Source organism: Artemia franciscana, chromosome 21 (genome assembly GCF_032884065.1).
Source record: "Artemia franciscana chromosome 21, ASM3288406v1, whole genome shotgun sequence".
Classification (NCBI taxonomy): domain Eukaryota; kingdom Metazoa; phylum Arthropoda; class Branchiopoda; order Anostraca; family Artemiidae; genus Artemia; species Artemia franciscana.
In genome coordinates, this window is record NC_088883.1 from 30,958,038 (window position 1) to 30,978,535 (window position 20,498).

At 33.8% G+C, this 20,498-nt stretch overlaps 1 protein-coding gene across 1 annotated transcript in view; it reads left to right on the forward strand.

The window, feature by feature from the left end:
• Window positions 1–20,498, forward strand: part of LOC136040871 (uncharacterized) — a 685,992-nt gene that overhangs the window by 653,364 nt on the left and 12,130 nt on the right. The window contains exon 11 of the mRNA XM_065725262.1: window positions 10,880–11,058. Coding sequence (XP_065581334.1) covers window positions 10,880–11,058 — 179 coding nt within the window. The remainder of the gene's footprint in view (window positions 1–10,879; window positions 11,059–20,498) is intronic.

Genomic DNA, 20,498 nt, shown 5'->3' on the forward strand with positions numbered 1-20,498 from the left:
TATTGTAAATGGTTTTGAAACGGAGGCCACTGTTCACTGTCCATTGTTATAAAGGGTTTTGAAAGGGAAGCCACTGTCCGTTGTTCATTATTGTAAAGGGTGTTGAAACGGAGGCCACTGTTCACTGTTCATTATTGTAAAGAGTTTTGAAAGGGAAGCCACTGTTCACTGTTCATTATTGTAAAGAGTTTTGAAAGGGAAGCCACTGTTCACTGTTCATTATTATAAAGGGTTTTGAAGCGGAAGCCACTATTCACTGTTCATTATTGTAAATAGTGTTGAAACGGAGGCTACTGTTCACTGTCCATTATTGTAAAGGGTTTTGAAAGGGAAGCCATTCATTATTGTAAATGGTGTTGAAACGGAGACCGCTGTTCACTGTCCATTATTTTAAAGGGTTTTGAAAGGGAAGCCACTGTCCGTTGTTCATTATTGTAAAGGGTGTTAAAACGGAGGCCACTGTTCACTGTTCATTATTGTAAAGAGTTTTGAAAGGGAAGCCACTGTTCACTGTTCATTATTTTAAAGGGTGTTGAAACGTAGGCCACTGTTCACTGTTCATTATTGTAAAGAGTTTTGAAAGGGAAGCCACTGTTCACTGTTCATTATTTTAAAGGAATTCAAAAGGGAAGCCACTGTTCACTGTTCATTATTGTAAAGAGTGTTGAAACGTAGGCCACTGTTCATCATTGTAAAGTGCTTTGAAACGGAAGCACAAGGATCGAATTAGTTTACGATTAAATCTTGTAAAAAACCAGAAAAAAAATTCAAAACGAGGCTGGAATCAAGATATTTTGGTGAAAAAAGTGTTGTAGTGTCTATCCACGTCATCTTGTAAAAGTGGCCTTTAAATCGTTGAACCAGCCTGTATGATTCTCTTTCAAGATTGAAATAGAAAGTGCTTTAGTAGAACTAAAAGATGAATCAAATGGGATAGGGGGGCTATTTCAAGAAATAAGATACATACATTGCTATCCCACTTTCTGTCATTATCATCAATGGGCTAAAAAGACTCATATAACTTTCATTTGGTCTAGCTGTAACAATCCAAAAATGAAAATAATTGCACCTTTTACTGGTACGGCTGTAAACCTGTTGGTACGGCTGTAAACCTGTAAACCTTTCATATTGCAGCTTTCATGCCTAAATGTCATGAAGCCTACTTAGGCTGGTCAACTAGCCTACATAGGTATTGACTGATCGACAGTTCTTCAAAGAGATTTTGATTACACTCCCTTATATTTATCGTAGCTTTAACTGTAAAATACTTTCTTTGAAAAATGTTTGAAAAATTTTCAAACTATTGAGATGGTTGCTAAATACCGTTTTCTGTTTTCAAATCGAGGATCATCAATAGGATAATGTATATTAGGAGAATTAAAGTATTGATTTAACACAATCTAACACGCTTAACACGATTTAACACAATTTAACACGCTCTGCTAATCTTCTCGCGCGAGCAGAGTAGCAAATGGTTTTCGGCAATTACCCCAGATGTGTATAAATATCAAGTTTGACATTTACGTATGTCGCGGCAATTATCCCAGAAGTGTAAAATGTCGAATGTGACATTCAAGTGTGTCAATGATAATATTTGCCGAGCATCAAAGAAACACTAAACACAGTTATAGAGGTTGATAGTAAGAGAGGGTAGGATGCGACTACTAAGTGGAATTATTGAACAAAATAGAAGTGAATCTAACAATATATACAAGGTAAAACCCCAAATAATTAAGATTTAACGAAAAAAAAATAAAACGAAAAAAAAATCTAAAATGCAAATCAAAGATAAACCAAATATTGTATAAATTAAAAACAAGAAAATTGCATATTTTACGAAACAGAACTTATCAAAATGGTCAACTAGCCTACTTAGGTATTGACTGATCGACAGTCCTTCAAAGAGATTTTGATTACACTCCCTTATATTTATCGTAGCTTTAACTGTAAAATGCTTTCTTTTTTTTTATTTCACTTTCCAAAATGTGTGCCGAACATTTTTGTCCATGTAGTTGTTTAATTATGTTTAGTTTTTTTTCATTGTTTCACCAATTTCTTCTCAAGAGTGCCATCTATTCTATTTTTATCATGTTTCCTCCTTTTAACTTGGTATCATCATTTTATAACTACGTTACATTTCCATTCTTCGGTTCATCGGGATTCTGGAATGTATTGACTTTCGGTCAATTGCAGAAGATTATAAAGCTTTTAATTACATATCATATACTGTTAATGTGAAATAAATGTAGATTGATTGGGAAAATCCCAACCGAGTCATTTTGACATAACCAGTGTAATTTGAAAAAGAAAATATTAGATATGCTTTAATGATCTTTGATGGCAGAGCATAAGCTCTCTACTTATTCTTTTTAATTTTTTTTGATTATTTGCCCAAGTTTGAGTCACTTCCTGCACGCTGGTGGAATTTTTCCCTTTTTTTGTTCTCTGCTTTCTTCTATCTTTTCATTTTTACTTCTGTGGTTTATCTTTATTTCTGTTTATTTATTTACTTTTTAACGCGTTGATGTGTATAATTTTTATGTTTGTTACTCCCAACATTTACGATCCGTGCTCTCCGTAGGGGTGCATTATCATTTTGCTGTTGTGTTGTACTGATTTGAGTCAATAAATACTTTTATTCATTATAAACACTGCGACCAGCACGAATAGCGCAGTTAACAAACACGGCTCTAAAAATATTTTCTTTAGTTTTCTTCTCATTTTACAAAATATTTACCGAATATTCATGTCCACAATTATTTTATTATAAGGTATTTGAAATTGATCATTTAACTATTGGCTATTTTCTTCTTTTTGTTGTTTCATCTGGATCTTCTCGGAGATGCCATCAATTTCATTTTGATCATTTTTTTTCTCTTTAATTTTTAATTTTGTGTATTTGTTACCGTGAGGGTTCAAAATCGGTGAATGTCGACATTTACTGGTGAATGTCCTAAATACCTTTTTCTCTCCATTTAATCAGTCAGAGTTACCACTTAACCTTTTCAGTTTAATGTAAGGTTTGATGATGATATGTTGGGTTGAATTTGGTTTGGTTGGGTTGGATTAGGTTTTTAACCTAATCTAACGTAACCTAAACTAGCATCATCTAACCTAACTTTAACTTGTACCATCATAGCTTCCATAAGATGGAAAAAGCTGACTCACAAAGCTAATTGAATCCAAGCAGAGAAAAAAGAATTTCGGACCTTCGGTTGTGAAAATTGACATTTACCAGATTCCGAACATTCACAACAACATATTCATTATTAAAGACTAAATTCTGCGAACAGCCCAGACTAGCTAACATATTTTAAAAAAATTTTGGAGAGAGCAGTTTCAGCATATAAAAAAAAAATAACGGTTTTATGGCCAGTAAGAAGGGAAACGCTAATCAAACAAATGTTTCGTGTGTACACAACAGGGCATTCTCAGTGTTGACAAAGGAAAATAATTTGAACCATAACAATCCTACAAAAAAAAGATAATAAAAACAAAAAAAAACAATAAAATTATTGTTATAGATTTTTATTTCACTGTTGGAAAATTAGTTTCGAAATCCCCACTTCCCACCCCAACCCTTAGAATTTTGACGAAATCAGCAATATAGAATGAAGTTAATATACCCAGCCGGTGGATATGTTTTTGTTTTTTGTTTTTTTACCCTGTAACGTGTAATTTTCTTTATCTTAACTAATATTTAGTTTTTTAAATCGTGTAATTTCAAAATTAGTTAATGTAAGAGACGAATACAGAAAAATTTTAATGTACGAGAGCCACAAGAATAATTATCCTATTATATGCACATATATATATATATATATATATATATATATATATATATATATATATATATATATATATATATATATATATATATATATATATATATACTAGCTGTTGGGGTGGCGCTTCGCGCCACCCCCCAAGCCCCGCGCGCGCGTAAGTCGTTACGTGCCATTGTAGTTGTGTCCCTGTGTCCCACCTGTGATATATATATATATATATATATATATATATATATATATATATATATATATATATATATATATATATATATATATATATATATATATATATATATATATATATATATATTTAACTACGTAAAACTTGCGAATATACAACATTTTTTGCTGTCACATTGTCTGTTCATATAAATAGATTGTCAGGTTTACCAACTCTTGAACATGCAACATAATAATTGTCCATGGGAAAACAATCCGTATTCAGATCTATACCGCATTTTTCTAACGATTGCCCTTGAGCTTTGTTGATGGTGATTGCTAATCGAACATTCCCTGTGTCCCCGTCGTCACTTATATATCCACCTGTGCCCCCTGCGTCCCCGTTGTAGTTGTGTCCCTGTGTCCTGGTCGTCATTTATATTCTCTGTGTCCCGGTCGTCATTTGTGTCCCGGTATCCCAGTCTGTAATTTTTCTTTGAGTGTCCCGGTCGTCATTTATATTCCCTCTGTCCCGGTCGTCATTTGTGTCCCGGTCTGTAATTTCTCTTTGAGTGTTTTTTCTTTTTAGTTTTTTTAGTTTTTTACCTTTTTTCTTTTTTCAGTTTTCTTTTTCTTCTTTTTTTTTATTTTTATTTTTCAGGGTCACTATGAAATACATATCGCCGAAACTTTGTTTTTTTAATTAAAATCTGGTAGGCATTGATGACCTTATCCAAGTCAAAATCCCAAACACAATCATCATCGCTATCATTTTCAGTTTTGATATGTTTTGACTCTCGCTGTCCAGGTGGATTTTCATCTAAATGCGCGGTTTTGCGTTCTTTAGCCGCAAGCCTGTTTTCATGCTGTTCTTGTGATTCCTCGGCACGCTTTCTTTTCTTACTTTCTCTATCAGCTGCAAGCCTGTTTTCATGCTGTTCTTGTGATTCCTCGGCTGTTGCCATTGTAGGTTCTTCAGTCATTTTACAATTAAAAATTTCTCTTTCAACGATCTTCTTACAATTAAAAATTTATCTTTGAACGATTTTCTTAAATACTTATAATGACGTCATATATTAAGCATCGTCATAACAAACATGACGACATCTAACTTAATGACGACATACAGCTCAATCCTTATAATGACGTCAGTCGACAGAGAGACAAACAACTTATTTATATACTAGCTGTTGGGGTGGCGCTTCGCGCCACCCCAACACCTAGTTGGTGGGGCGCTTCGCGCCCCCCCAAGCCTCCCCGCGCGCGTAAGTCGTTACGCGCCATATTAGTTACGCGCCATTGTAGTTGTGTCCCTGTGTCCCACCTGTGAATAGAGATAGATATAAATATATGTTTTTAACTACGTAAAACATGCGAATATACAACATTCTTCGCTGTCCCATTGTCTGTGCATATAAATAGATTGTCAGGTTTACTGACTCTTGAACATGCAACATATAATTGTCCATGGGAAAAACAATCCGTATTCAGATCTATACCTCATTATTCTAATGATGTGTCCCTGTGTCCCAGTCGTCATTTATATTCCCTGTGTCCCGGTCGTCATTTGTGTCCCGGTGTCCCAGTTTGTAATTTCTCTTTGAGTGTCCCGGTCGTCATTTATATTCCCTGTGTCCCGGTGTCCCGGTCGTCATTTGTGTCCCGGTGTCCCGGTCTGTAATTTCTATTCGAACAATCCCTGTGTCCCGGTCGTCATTTATATATCCCGCCTGTGCCCCCGGCGTCCCCGTTGTAGTTGTGTCCCTGTGTCCCAGTCGTCATTTATATTCCCTGTGTCCCGGTCGTGATTTGTGTCCGGGTGTCCCAGTCTGTAATTTCTCTTTGAGGTTCCCGGTCGTCACTTATATTCCCTCTGTCTCGGTCGTCATTTGTGTCCCGGTCTGTAATTTCTCTTTGAGTGTTTTTTCTTTTTAGTTTTTTTTTAGTTTTTTACCTTTTTTCTTTTTTCAGTTTTCTTTTTCTTCTTTATTTTTCAGCGTCACTATGAAGTACATATCGACGAACCTTTGTTTTTTTAACTTAAATCTGGTAGGCATTGATAACCTTATCCAAGTGAAAATCCAAAACCAAACCATCATCGCTATCATTTTCAGTTTTGATATGTTTTGACTCTCGCTGTCCAGGTGGATTTTCATCTAACTGCGCGGTTTTGCGTTCTTTAGCCGCAAGCCTGTTTTCTAGCTGTTCTTGTGATTCTAGCTGTGTCCTCGGAACGCTTTCTTTTCTTACTTTCTCTATCAGCAGCAAGTTTTTTGGCATAAACTCTTTGAGCAGCTTCCTCGGCTGTGGCCATTGTAGGTTCTTCAGTCATTCTACAATTAAACATTTTTCCGTGAACAAATGTCTTAAATACCGTTAATGACGTCGCCGTCATAGCAAAAATGACGACAACTAACTTCATGACGTCAGTCGACACAGAAACATGACGTCACCTGACAGACAGACACACAGACAGACAACTTATTTATATATATATATAGATATATAGATATATATATATATATATATATATATATATATATATATATATATATATATATATATATATATATATATATATATATATATATATATATATATACATATATATATATATATATATATATATATATATATATATATATATATATATATATATATATATATATATATATATATATATATATATATATATATATATATATATATATATAAATGTATTGTAATGCTCCATATGTCGTTTTTTTATGACATGTTTTCAAAGGAATAAAAATGATAATAATAATAAATTGTTTTTTTTTTCCTTTTAATCTCTTTTGCTTTTGAAGTCTTTTTTTTATTTTTGTAATTTAAATTGTTTCCCTTTTCAACGCTGAGGACGCCTTGTGTAGAGACAAAATATCAGTTTGATTCTCTCTTTGTTGGCCAGGTCGGCTTTTGATCTTTTATAATGGAAGTGTAATAGTGGAATTCCTCCTTTCAATCTCATATGCCAGCACGAAAAATCTAATATATCAGTTTAAATAATTTATGTCAAAATTATTTGATGAAATCTTTTATCAAATACGTATTGTAATTGTCACTAGACAATTACTTATTGTCACTAGATTGTAATATTATAATTGCATTTATAGTACATTATATATATATATATATATATATATATATATATATATATATATATATATATGGATATATACATGTATATATATATATATATATATATATATATATATATATATATATATATATATATATATATACATATTATACTAGCTGTTGGTGTGGCGCTTCGCGCCCCCAAGCCCCCCCGCGCGCGTAAGTCGTTACGCGCCATATTAGTTACGCGCCATGGGAGTTGTGTCCCTGTGTCCCACCTTTGATATATATATATATATATATATATATATATATATATATATATATATATATATATATATATATATATATATATATATATATATATACTAGCTGTTGGGGTGGCGCTTCGCGCCACCCCAACACCTAGTTGGTGGGGGCGCTTCGCGCCCCCCCCCCAAGCCCCCCCGCGCGCGTAAGTCGTTACGCGCCATAATAGTTACGCGCCATTGTAGTTGTGTCCCTATGTCCCACCTGTGAATATAGATAGATAGATATATATATATATATATATATATATATATATATATATGGTTTTAACTACGTAAAACTTGCGAATATACAAAATTCTTTGCTGTCCCATTGTCTTTGCATATAAATAGATTGTCAGGTTTACCGACTCTTGAACATGCAACATATAATGGTCCATGGAAAAACAATCTGTATTCAGATCTATACCTCATGATTCTAATGATTGCCCTTGAGCTTTGTTGATGGTGATTGCTAATCGACCATTCCCTGTCCCGGTGTCCCGGTCGTCATTTACATCCCCCTGTTTCCCCCGGTGTCCCCGTTGTAGTTGTGTCCCTGTGTCCCGGTCGTCATTTATATTCCCTGTGTCCCGGTCGTCATTTGTATCCCGGTGTACCGGTCTGTATATACATTCGTTTTTTAGTTTTGTTTTTCTCCTTTATTTTTTTCCTTTTTTTTCTTTTTTAGTTTATTTAGATTTTTAGATTTTTTAGTTTTTTTATTAGTTTTTAGTTTTTTTTTCTTTTTAGTTTTTTTGTAGTTTTTACCTTCTTTTTAGTTTTGTTAATTTTTTTTTTTACTTATGTCCTGGTCGTCATTTATACTCCCTGTGTCCCGGTGCTTTGTTGATTGCTAATCGAACATTCCTTTTGTCCTGGTCGCTTTCTCTTTGAGTGTCGTCATTTATTTTTTTCTTTTTTAGTTCTTTTAGTTTTTACCTTTTTTAGTTTTTTTTAGTTTTTTAGATGAAAATTTTTTTTAGTTTTTTCCTTTTTTTCTTTTTAGTTTTTTATTGGTTTTTACCTTTATGTTAGCTTATTTTTCAGTTTTTTCCTTTTTTTTTAGTTTTCTTTTTTTTTATTTTTTTTTTTATTTTTTAGTTTTTTTAGTTTTTTACCTTTTTTTAGTTTTTTAGTTTTTTTAGTTTTTTTTAGTTTTTTAGCTTTTTTACTTTTTTTATTAGTTTTTAGTTTTTTTGTAGTTTTTGCCTTTTTTTAGTTTTTTCAGTTTTTTTTTAGTTTTTTATTGGTTTTTACCTTTATTTTAGCTTATTTTTCAGTTTTTTCCTTTTTTTTAGTTTTTAGTTTTTTTAGTTTTTTACCTTTTTTTAGTTTTTTTATTTTTTTTAGTTTTTTAGCTTTTTTATTTTTTTTATTAGTTTTTAGTTTTTTTTGTAGTTTTTGCCTTTTTTTAGTTTTTTTAGTTTTTTAGCTTTTTTATTAGTTTTTAGTTTTTTTTGTAGTTTTTGCCTTTTTTTAGTTTTTTTAGTTTTTTAGCTTTTTTATTTTTTTTATTAGTTTTTAGTTTTTTTTGTAGTTTTTGCCTTTTTTTAGTTTTTTCAGTTTTGACGTCACCTGATCCAGTTTTTTCAGGTGACGTCACCTGATCCACGATCCACAGATCCACAGACAACTTATTTTTATATATATAGATAGTTTTTTTTTTTTTACTTATGTCCTGGTCGTCATTTATACTCCCTGTGTCCCGGTGCTTTGTTGATTGCTAATCGAACATTCCTTTTGTCCTGGTCGCTTTCTCTTTTAGTGTCGTCATTTATTTTTTTCTTTTTTAGTTCTTTTAGTTTTTACCTTTTTTAGTTTTTTTTAGTTTTTTAGATGAAAATTTTTTTTAGTTTTTTCCTTTTTTTCTTTTTAGTTTTTTATTGGTTTTTACCTTTATGTTAGCTTATTTTTCAGTTTTTTCCTTTTTTTTAGTTTTTTTTTATTTTTTATTTTTTTTAGTTTTTTACCTTTTTTTAGTTTTTTTAGTTTTTTTAGTTTTTTAGCTTTTTTACTTTTTTTATTAGTTTTTAGTTTTTTTTTGTAGTTTTTGCCTTTTTTTAGTTTTTTCAGTTTTTTTTTTAGTTTTTTATTGGTTTTTACCTTTATTTTAGCTTATTTTTCAGTTTTTTCCTTTTTTTTAGTTTTTTTTTAGTTTTTAGTTTTTTTAGTTTTTTAGCTTTTTTTAGTTTTTTTAGTTTTTTTAGTTTTTTAGCTTTTTTATTTTTTTTATTAGTTTTTAGTTTTTTTTGTAGTTTTTGCCTTTTTTTTAGTTTTTTTAGTTTTTTAGCTTTTTTATTAGTTTTTAGTTTTTTTTGTAGTTTTTGCCTTTTTTTAGTTTTTTTAGTTTTTTAGCTTTTTTATTTTTTTTATTAGTTTTTAGTTTTTTTTGTAGTTTTTGCCTTTTTTTAGTTTTTTCAGTTTTGACGTCACCTGATCCAGTTTTTTCAGGTGACGTCACCTGATCCATCCACAGACAGACAGACAACTTATTTTTATATAGATAGATATATATATATATATATATATATATATATATATATATATATATATATATATATATATATATATATATATATATATATATATATATATATATGTTTTTGACTACGTAAAACTTGCGAATATACAACATTCTTCGCTGTCCCATTGTCTGTGCATATAAATAGATTGTCAGGTTTACCGACTCTTGAACATGCAACATATAATTGTCCATGGGAAAAACAATCCGTATTCAGATCTATACCGCATTTTAGTGTCCCGGTGTTTAGTGTCGTCATTTGTGTCCCGTTGTCCCAGTCTGTAATATCTCTTTGAGTGTCCCGGTCGTCATATATATTCCCTGTGTCCCGGTGTTCATTTTGTGTCCCGGTCTGTAATTTCTCTTTGATTGTCCCGGTCGTCATTGATTCCCGGCGTCCCGGTCTGCAGCGTCATCTTATAATGACGTCATATACAAAGCCTTATATACTTATAATGACGTCATATGCAAACCCATAAACAAACAAACATGCATACATAAAACTCGAAACAACTTCATGACAGCATAATGCTCAATCCTTATAATGACGTCAGTTGACAAACATGACGTCAGTCAACACACAAACAACTTATTTTTATATATATAGATTTTTATATTTATATTATATTATAATTTTTAGAACTTAAACTTTCAAAACCGCTTATATGGGGAGTAGGAACCCAAGAGGAACAGCAGGGGAAAGAAGGCAGGGGAAGGAGGAGGATGGTGGAGGAGATAGGATGGAGGAGGAAGGTCGAGCCAAATTACAGGCCCAGTTTCTCATGACAGACAAAAAGGAGTTCAAAATCAAACGCTCTCGTTTCACTTAAGAATTATATATCTTGAATTTTTTTTAATTTTCGCTATTTTTAGAAAGTTGTATTGTAATCTTAGCCTCAGATTTGAAATTGGCTCTTGTCACCATGATCAGTTGAGAGCATTTAGAAGTGAGTATTTTAGAAGTTTCCATGATTTTAAGGTAACTGTCACTGTTAATTGCTACAAATTTAACTCCGTTTTAGGGTGGCAGTGGTCATATCTGTGGTGGCTTCAGCGATATACCCTGGGTTAAGTCTGGTCCTAAAGGAAGATATGGATCTTCCGAAAAGGCATTTATTTTCACCCTCGTTAACAATGAAAACGTGCCACCCACTAAATTTCCAGTTACAAAGAAAATGTATGCTGTTTGTTTTCATCACGAGTAAGTTTCCTCTTCTTGTTCAATAACAGTATCAAAAATAAGCCCCCCCCCCCCATAAAGCTGAAATAGGCCATTTTTGAGCCCATTATTTTCAACAGCAATTTAAATATTTGGCATTTTTGCAAAAATACTGGCCATAATCTGCTAATGACAAACCTCAATGGGATGCAAGGATTTGTTTTGCTACCCCGCTTTCAAAACTCAAATACATTTTAAGACTACTCTAGCTTTACATGACGTATGAAACAAGGAAGAAAAAATAATAAATGAAGAATAAAATCAAATAGCCAAAAAAAAGAGGGTAGTTGTCAGCCAGTGGAACAATATGAAGCAAAAATAAGCAGATTTTTCGACAAGGACAAAATAAGCAGATATTTCAACAAGGACCTCTGCCAAGTCGGGCAGAGAAATAACAATAAACGAAAAAAAACACACAATTAAAGTCTAACCTTTCGAAGTAAACCTCACAAGAGAAAAAACACACTAAATCAAATCAACCAAGGTAAATGAAAAACCAATTTTTTAGGTTATTTGATTTTATTTTTCATTTATTTTTTTTCTTTATTTCATACTGTCAAAACTCGCCCGATATTTTTAATAGATCTAGATGATATTACCTTGTGAAACTCTAACTTTTACAGTAACTTTTGGAATAGTGTTTTTCTATTCTTTTCTAATGCTTATATTGATACTTTGCCTTAGTACTCTTGTTTACAACCAAAGGGCATAACCAGATTTTTTGTTGGGGGGGGATTTCCTTTCGGGGTTGATACAAAAAAGCTTTAACAAAACACGTCAAAAATTAGTTTTTTACATTTTTGCTGCTTTTTACGGATGGGATACAAATTTAGGAGGGGGTAGTCACACCCGTTAACCTGTAAGTCAATTTCAATAATAGTCAATAAACACTTTAGGTCAATAAACATATCGCCTTTTGACAATTAGAGAGAAACTTAGAACAAAGAAGTAGTTAATACAATCTTTTAACTTCGTTTCACGAACTTTTATCCCTGAGAGATTGGCTAAGCAGAAGTCTCGGCCAAAACTTTTGCATTTTCCTTTCTCCTTTTTTTATTTCTTGCTGTGAATTGACTCGTGTTTTAGCTGTAATTAAATAAAAAAAAACAAGTTTTTTTAATTGAAAGTAAGGAGCGACATTAAAACTTAAAACGAACAGAAATTATTCCATATATGAAAAGGGCTGTCCCCTCCTCAGCGCCCGGCTCTTTATGCTAGAGTTTCACCCTTTTTCACAACTCTACTTTTTAAAACAATAAAAACTTTAGCGTAAACAGCGGGGCGTTGAGTAGGGGACAACAACTTTCATATGTGTTCGCTTAAGTTTCTGTTCGTTTTAAGTTTTAATGTCGCTCCTTACTTTCAGTTAAAAAACTTTTTTTTTATTAAATTTCTTGGTCAATTTTGGTCAATTAAAAAGAGCCCTAAAACTTTTTTAATTTACGTTCGAGTGAGCCCTCTCGCGAAATTCTAGGACCACTGGGTCGATACGATCACCCCTGGGGAAGACATACAAAAAAATGAACATGCATCCATGATCTTTCTTCTGGCAAAAAAAATAACAAAATTCTACATTTTTGAACATGGAAGCTTAAAACTTTAACTATAGGGTTCTCGAATACGCTGAATCTTATGGTGGAAAAGATTTTATGACTTTTAGGGGATGTTTCTTTTTTTGAAAATACAAATTTTCTCAGACCCGCAACTTTTGATGGGTAGTACTAAACTTGATGAAACTTATATATTTGAAATCAGCGTAAAAATTCAATTCTTTTGATGCATCTATTGGTATCAAATTTTTTTTAGAGTTTTGGTTATTATTGAGCCGGGTCGCTCCTTACAGACAGTTCGTTACCACGAACTGTTTAATCATGGTTACGAAGGGGATTTTTTTTTCTTTTTTTATTTAATGAGAAATAAAAACACAAAGCTCGAAACGATGATTGTTTTCAATCAAAATTGTTTCGTGAAGATTGTTTAGTGATCTTAGAGCGATATTATCCTACTACAAACTCATTCCAAGAAAAACGCGATCAAAAATTTTAAACGCACCCTTTAGAAAATTCCATAGTCCAGTTAGGAAAATTGTTTCAGCTTAATCTTTTCTTCAGCCTTTGATGACAGTAAAAACAAATATATAGGACAATTTTGATCATGGCGTGATTCCATACTCAGTAAAAGTGGTTACGGGTTGATTAGAATAAACTGAATTTTCTATTGCTGAGTAACAGAGGGTCGTAAGGAGTCCCAAAATAGACCATTGGAAATAACAGGAAAATTATGAAAACAGAAGATCTCCTATATTTTATTTGCTTGCGAAATAAATCATTTTCGCTCTCAAGTTTGTGTTTTCGTTTTCTCGTATTTGCGGCCGAGCAAGTTTAATGTTTATCTTTTTATCCAGTAGATATATTTTGTAATAAAAATCATAACTTTTTCTGGTGTCGAAGTTCATTATTACTTCGCTTGGAACTTTTATTTGTTATTTTTCTAAATCAAACTTCATTATTTTCTGCTTCTTCATGGATGTTCATTGTCAATTTCAGTTACAGACTGGAGTCTGCGGAAAGGTCTCTTAGGGCTAAAGTATGGAATAAGAAAGGCAACCTGTCATCTATTAAATTGCGAAATAGATGGCAGCTGTGATTGTGTATTTGAGATACCGCTTGAAACGCACTGTTTAATCCGATTCGTATAATTTTATCTTTGTTGTGATATTAGACTATATAGAGGCTGAGTCTCATACTCAGTCTTTCCTGTTGTACTTTAAGGTCGATCTCCTAGGTTAAAAGCAAATTCTATTTCCAATAACATTGAAATACGTTACGAGATTTCCTCCTTTTTCATTGGCTTAATTGCTCCTTGAGGATTGTACCAGAATATCTAAAGACTGTTGACTTTCCCTGAACATTACGACCGGATTTAAAGGGAATTTAGATTTTTCACATGTCTAATTGGTAACAGTTGACCATTTGAATTTGGTTGATTACAAGTCAGACAACAGTTTAGCATTTGAATTTTCACAATGGGCAGAAAAAAATACAAAAACAAAAAAGGGACGGGAAAACCTGAGACATTAGTAAGTTCTATCTCAACGTGATAGCAGAATGTATTACTTTTATTCATTTACAAGTTACTATTTCAAACAGTTTGTGGTAACAAACTGTAGTAAGAAGTGACTAGGCTCAATAGTGACCAAATCTCTAAAAAACAAAGTTTTGATACAAATAGTTACATCAAAAGAATTGCATTTTAATTCTAATTTTAAATATATAAGTTTCATCAAGTGTAGTCTTACCGGTCAAAAGTTACGAGCCTGAGAAAATGTTCCTTATTTTAGAAAATAGGCGGAAATACCCTTTAAAAGTAACAGAATTTTAAAAAAATCACATCATCAGGGTCAGCATATTTGAGAAACCTACTGTAGAAGTTTCAAGCCCCTATCATAAAAATGGTGGAATTTTGTATTTTTGCCAGAAGACAGATAACGGGTGCGTATTTTTTTTTCCTCAGGGGTGATCGTATCGACCTAGTTGTCCTAGAATGTCGCAAGAGGGTTCATTCTAACGTAAATTAAAAGTTATAGTGTCTTATTTAAGTGAACAAAAAATTGGAGGGCACCGAGACCCCCTCCAACACACATTTTTCTCCAAGGTCACCGAATCAAAATTTTGAGATAGCCATTCTGTTTAACTTAGTCAAAAACCTAATAATTATGTCTTTGGGGATGACTAAATCCACCACAGTCCCCGGGGGAGGGGCGGCAACTTATAAACTTTGACCATTGTTTACACATAATAGTTGTTAATTATGAAGTGTACAGACGTTTTCGAGGGGAATTTTTTTGTGTTGGGGTTAGGGTGGGTCGAGGGGGGGCAGGTTAAGTGGGAGGATCTTTCCATGTAGGAATTTTTCATGAGGGAAGAGAATTTCCATGAAGGGGTCGTAGGAGCATCATTTATAAAAAGACAATGAGAAAATTATTTTTTTTTTAACTGGAAGTAATGATCAACATTAAAACTTAAAACGAACATAAAATATTACTTTTATAAGGGGGTTCATCTCTTCCACAATACCTTGCTCTTTACGCTAAAGTATTTTTAGTAACTCTAACTAGTTATTCTAAGGCCTTTGTGATTCAAGGGTCATTCTGAAAGATTTGGGACAAAATTCAAGCTTTAGTGTAAAGAACGAGGTATTGACGAGGGGGCAAACCCCCTCACATACGTAATAAAAATATACAATTATATAAGTTCGTTGCATAAGCTAATTCGTAAGGTACGTATGTTTATTACTAACAAAAACGTTTGTAAAAAAATAAAACAAATCTAGTTGTATTTTTAAGTAACCAAAAATTGGGAGGTAACTATGCCTCCTCTCCCACCCCCTTTTTTTAGCGAAATTGTCCGATCAAAACTATGAGAAAACCGTGTAGCTTGTAATTAACATAAAAATTGCTTCTCCAGGCTAAACATCCGTATGATATATGGGTAGATTATTGCAAAATATATCGTGCGAAGAGTATGTTCCGGCACAATATGCTTCAATCTTTTGAGGATGCCAACTCCACGTCCAACTTTGGTGGAGATAATGTCGCTATGATGCTTCTACGATAGATTAGAATCAATATGGAAGCCGAGGTACCGCAGTGATATAGCTTGTAAAATAGGTTTTTCACCAAATAGAACTTTACTACTTACATCAACAGAATCACCCACTCCACAGAATGTCAGTAAAAAATTTTCTTTACATTCACACACAGCAAACTTAAAATTGTAAACATCTCTAATCTTTTGAGAGTAATATGAGCTTTTGCTATTAAATTATCTTTTGCTATTAAATTATCGCAAATTTTGTTAGCAGTAATGTTAGTAATATATGTATCCTTTAGATAAACGCGCATCATGTTCACGTAAACTAAATAAAGTAAAGGACCCAGCACAGATATTTTGCTATTTATAATGTTAGATATTGTCGTATGAGTGTCTACACCAGGTAACTACTTTAACCCATGAAATACAAGGCTATCAAGCATGGACTCTTGATCATAATTATCAAGCTTTTTTTCTATTCGACCAATTCTCTCCTCCAAATTTTCAATTTGAAATCTCAGACTACCTAGTAGAGCCTGCTCAATTTTTGCAAACTATGGATTAAACTCGAGCGTGATTGAATCATAAACCTGGCTGATTATCAGTTCAGTACCTTCTTTGTTCAGTGAATTCGGATCATTGAACTTTTCAGTAACTGAAAGTAAATGAAAATAAGGAGCAACATTAAAACTTAAAACGAACAGAAATTACTCCGTATATGAAAGGGGCTTTTCCTCCTCAACGCCCCGCTCTTTACGCTAAAGTTTGACTCTTTCTATTAACTTTATTTTTAAAACAGTAAGAGACTTTAGCTTAAAGAGTGGGGCGTTGAGGAGGAAAAGCCCCTTTCATATACGGAGTAATTTCTGTTCGTTTTAAGTTTTAATGCTGCTCCTTACTTTCATTTAAAAAAGCTTGTTTTTTTTAATTTAATTTCTGGACATTTTTGAATTAATGCATGTTTTGATCTTGGCTCTCCGCACATAATAATTAAAGCGAAATTTGCATATGAATTAATTGCAATTAATCGGAATATTTTGAGAAAAAAAGAGCGAGGGAGGAGGCCTAGTTGCCCTCCAAGTTTTTGATCACTTAAAAAAAGCAACTAGAACTTATAATTTTTAACAAACGTTTTTATTGGTAAAAAATATACGTAACTTACGAATTAACTTACGTAACGAACTTCTATATCCGTATGTTTTTATTGCGTATATGAGGGGGTTCAACCCTCGTCGATACCTCGCTCTTAACATTAAAGCTTAGATTTTGTCCCAATTCCTTAAGAATGACATCTGAATCACAAAGACCGTAGAATAAATAGTTGAAATTACTAAAAATACTTTAGCGTAAAGAGTGAGGTATAACGAGAAGGTAAACCCCTGATATGCGTAATAATTTTTGTTCGTTTTAAGTTTTAATGCTGCTCCTTACTTTCAGTAGAAACAAACTTTTCATATTTATTTTTTCATTGTTTTTTCAAATAATGCTAGAAAATCCTGCGCCACCTTTTTTGAAATTCTTTTCCCCCATGAGAGGTTTCTCCATGGAAATATCCTCCCATGTAACCTTCCCCCCTCAAATCTCCCCCCTAAACCAAAAAAAAAATCCCCCTGAAAACATATGTACATTTCCCAGTAACCATTACTATATGTAAACACAGGTCAAAGTTTGTGACTTGCAGCCCCTCCCACGGGGACTGCGGGGGAGTGAGACGTCCCTAAAGACATAGTTATTGGGTTTTTCGACGATGGTGAATAAAATGGCTATCGCAGAATTTTGATCCGGTGACTTTTGGGAAAAAATGAGTGTGGGAGGGGGAGTAGGTGCCCTGCAATTTTTTGGTCACTTAAAAAGGGCACTAGAACTTTTAATTTCCATAAGAATGAGCCTTCTCGCGACATTCTAGGACCACTCAGTCGATACGATCACCCCTGGAAAAAAAGGAAAAAAAAAAACAAATAAACACGCATCCGTGATCTGTCTTCTGGCAAAAAATGCGAAATTTCACATTTTTGTAGATAGGAGCTTGAAACTTCTACACTATGGTTCTCTGATAAGTTGAATCTGGTGGTGTTAAGACTGTATGACTTTTAGGGGGTGCTTCCCCCTGGTTTCTAAAATGAGGCAAATTTTCTCAGGCTCGTAACTTTCGATGGGTATAACTGGTCTGGATGAAACTTATATATTTAAAATCAGCATTAAAATGCGATTCTTTTGATGTAACTATTGTTATCAAAATTCCATTTTTTAGAGTTTCGGTTACTATTGAGCCGGGTCGCTCCTTACTACAGTTTGTTACCACGAACTGTTTGATTGGTTATATTTCCAGCAGATGACTTTTTATTTTCTCCAGCTGGGCTTCAGTTGTAGCTAATTGTTCTTAAATCAGGGCGATACTTGAAGACACCGAGTTAGACCCTAACTTATCTCTTGCTTCCAGGGCTTAAAAGGTCTTAGAAAAAGTTTCGTAAATTTCTGTGGTATTAGCAAGTTTTTGTGGCACTTTTTATTTACAAAGTGACATATAGTGATCGTAAATTCTGTCAGTCTGTCTGTCTGTCTGTCTTTCCCTGTTTTGCTAGTTTAGGCACTTCCAGATAAGCTAGGACGATGAAATTTGGCGGGCGTATCAGGAACCAGACTAGATTAAATTGGAAATAGTCGTTTCCCCAATTCGATTATCTGTGGGGAATGGGGAGACGGTTAATTCAGAAAAAAAGACCGGTTTGAAACTTTGTGGAAAAAATGAGCACAAATCCTAGGTACGTGATTGACATATTCGGAACGGGTCCGCTCTCTTTGGAGAAGTAGGGAGGAGGGTTAATTGTGAAAAATGAGAAAAATCAGTACCAGATAAGATTAAATTAGAAATAGTCATTTATCCGACTCGACCGTCTGTAGGGGGGGGGGGGAGTGGAGGGACGGTTAATTCGAAAAAATGAGGTATTTTTAAGTTACGAAGGAGTGATCGAATCTTAATGAAATCTCATATTTAGAAGGATCTTGCAACTCAGATCTTTTATTTTAGATCTGGCTGAATCCAGTTTCATTGGGGGGAGTTGGGGGGGGGGACCAGAAATCTTGGAAAACGCTCAGAGTGAAGAGGTCAGGATGAAATTTGGTGGGAAGAATAAGCACACATCCAAGATACGTGACCGACGTAACTGGACCAGATATGCACTCTTTGGGAGAGTTGGGGGGGGGGGGGTGTAACTCGGAAAAATTAGAAAAATGAGGTATTTGTAATTTATGGACGGGTGATCAGATCTTAATGAAACTTTATATTTAGAAGGATCTTGTGCTTCAGCACTCTTGTTACAAACCCTGACAAGATCCGGTGACAGTAGCCAGAGGCGGAGGGGGAAACCGAAAATCTTGGAAAATGATTAGAGTGAAGATATCGGGGTGAAACTTGGTGTGTAGAATAAGCAAATATCGTAGATACGTGATTGACGTAGCTGGACGGATCCACTCTCTTTGGGGGAGTTGGGGGGGGGGAGGGTTAATTCTGACAAATTAGAAAAAATGTGGTATTTTTAACTTAGGAAAGAGTCATCAGATATCAATGAAATTTGATATTTGGAAGGATATCGTGTCTCATAGCTCTTATTTTAAATTCCGACCGGATCCGGTGATATTGGGGAGAAACTGGAAGGGGGAATCAAAAATTATGGAAAATGCTTAGAATGGGGGGGATCGGAATGAAACTTGGTGGTAAAAACAATCGTAAGTCGTAGATATGGGATTGACGTAACTGGAACGGATCTGCTCTCTTCGGGAGAGTTGGGAGGAAAAAAAATAAAAAAATAAGGTATTTTCAACTTACGAAGGAGAGATTGGACATTATTGAAATTTGATATTTCCAAGGATATCATGTCTCAGAGTTCTTATTTTAAATCCCTACTGGATCCGGTGAAGCGGAATTTGGGGGAAACCTAAAGTCTTGGAAAAAGCTTAGAGTATAGGGGTCGTGATGAAACTTGATGGTAAAAATAAGTACAAGTCCTAGAAACGGGATTGACATAGCCGGAACGGATCTGCTCTCCTTAGGGGAGTTGGGGGGGAGGGTTAATTCTAAAAAAAATACACAAAATTAGGTTTTTTAACTTATGAAAGAGCGATCGTACCTTAATGAAATTTCATATTTAGAAGGACCTCGAAACCCAGATCTCAGATTTTAAATCTCTACCAGATCCAGTGTCATTAGTAGAATAAGCACACGTCCAAGATAGGTGACCGACATAACCGGCTCGGATCTGCTCTCTTTGTTGGAGTTGGGGGGGGGGAGTAATTCGGTAAAATTTAAAAAAATGAGGTATTTGTAACTTGCGAACGGGTGTTCAGATCTTAATAAAATTTGATATCTAGAAGGATCTTGTGCTTTAAAACTCTCATTTTAAATCCCGACCAGATCCTATGACATTGAAGGGAGCTGGAGGGGGAAACCGGAATTCTTGGAAAACGTGAAAATCGAGGTATCTTACAAATGGATGATCGGATCTTAATGAAACTTAATATATAGAAGAATCTTATGTCTCAGATAATCCATTTTCAATTCGAATTGGATCCAAGGATATAGAGGGTTGGAGGGAAAAACAGAAACCTTGGAAATCGGAAATCTTGGAAAACGCTTAGAGTGGAGAGATCGGGATGAAACTTGATAGGAAGAATAAGCACAAGCTTTAGATACGAGATTGACATTATTGGTATGGATCCGTTCGATTTGAACGGATTTGAAAGCTCTTCTTTCAAATCCCGACCAGATCTGTTGACATTGGGGGGGGAGTTTGAGGGGGAAACCGGAAATCTTGGAAAAATGCTTATAAACGC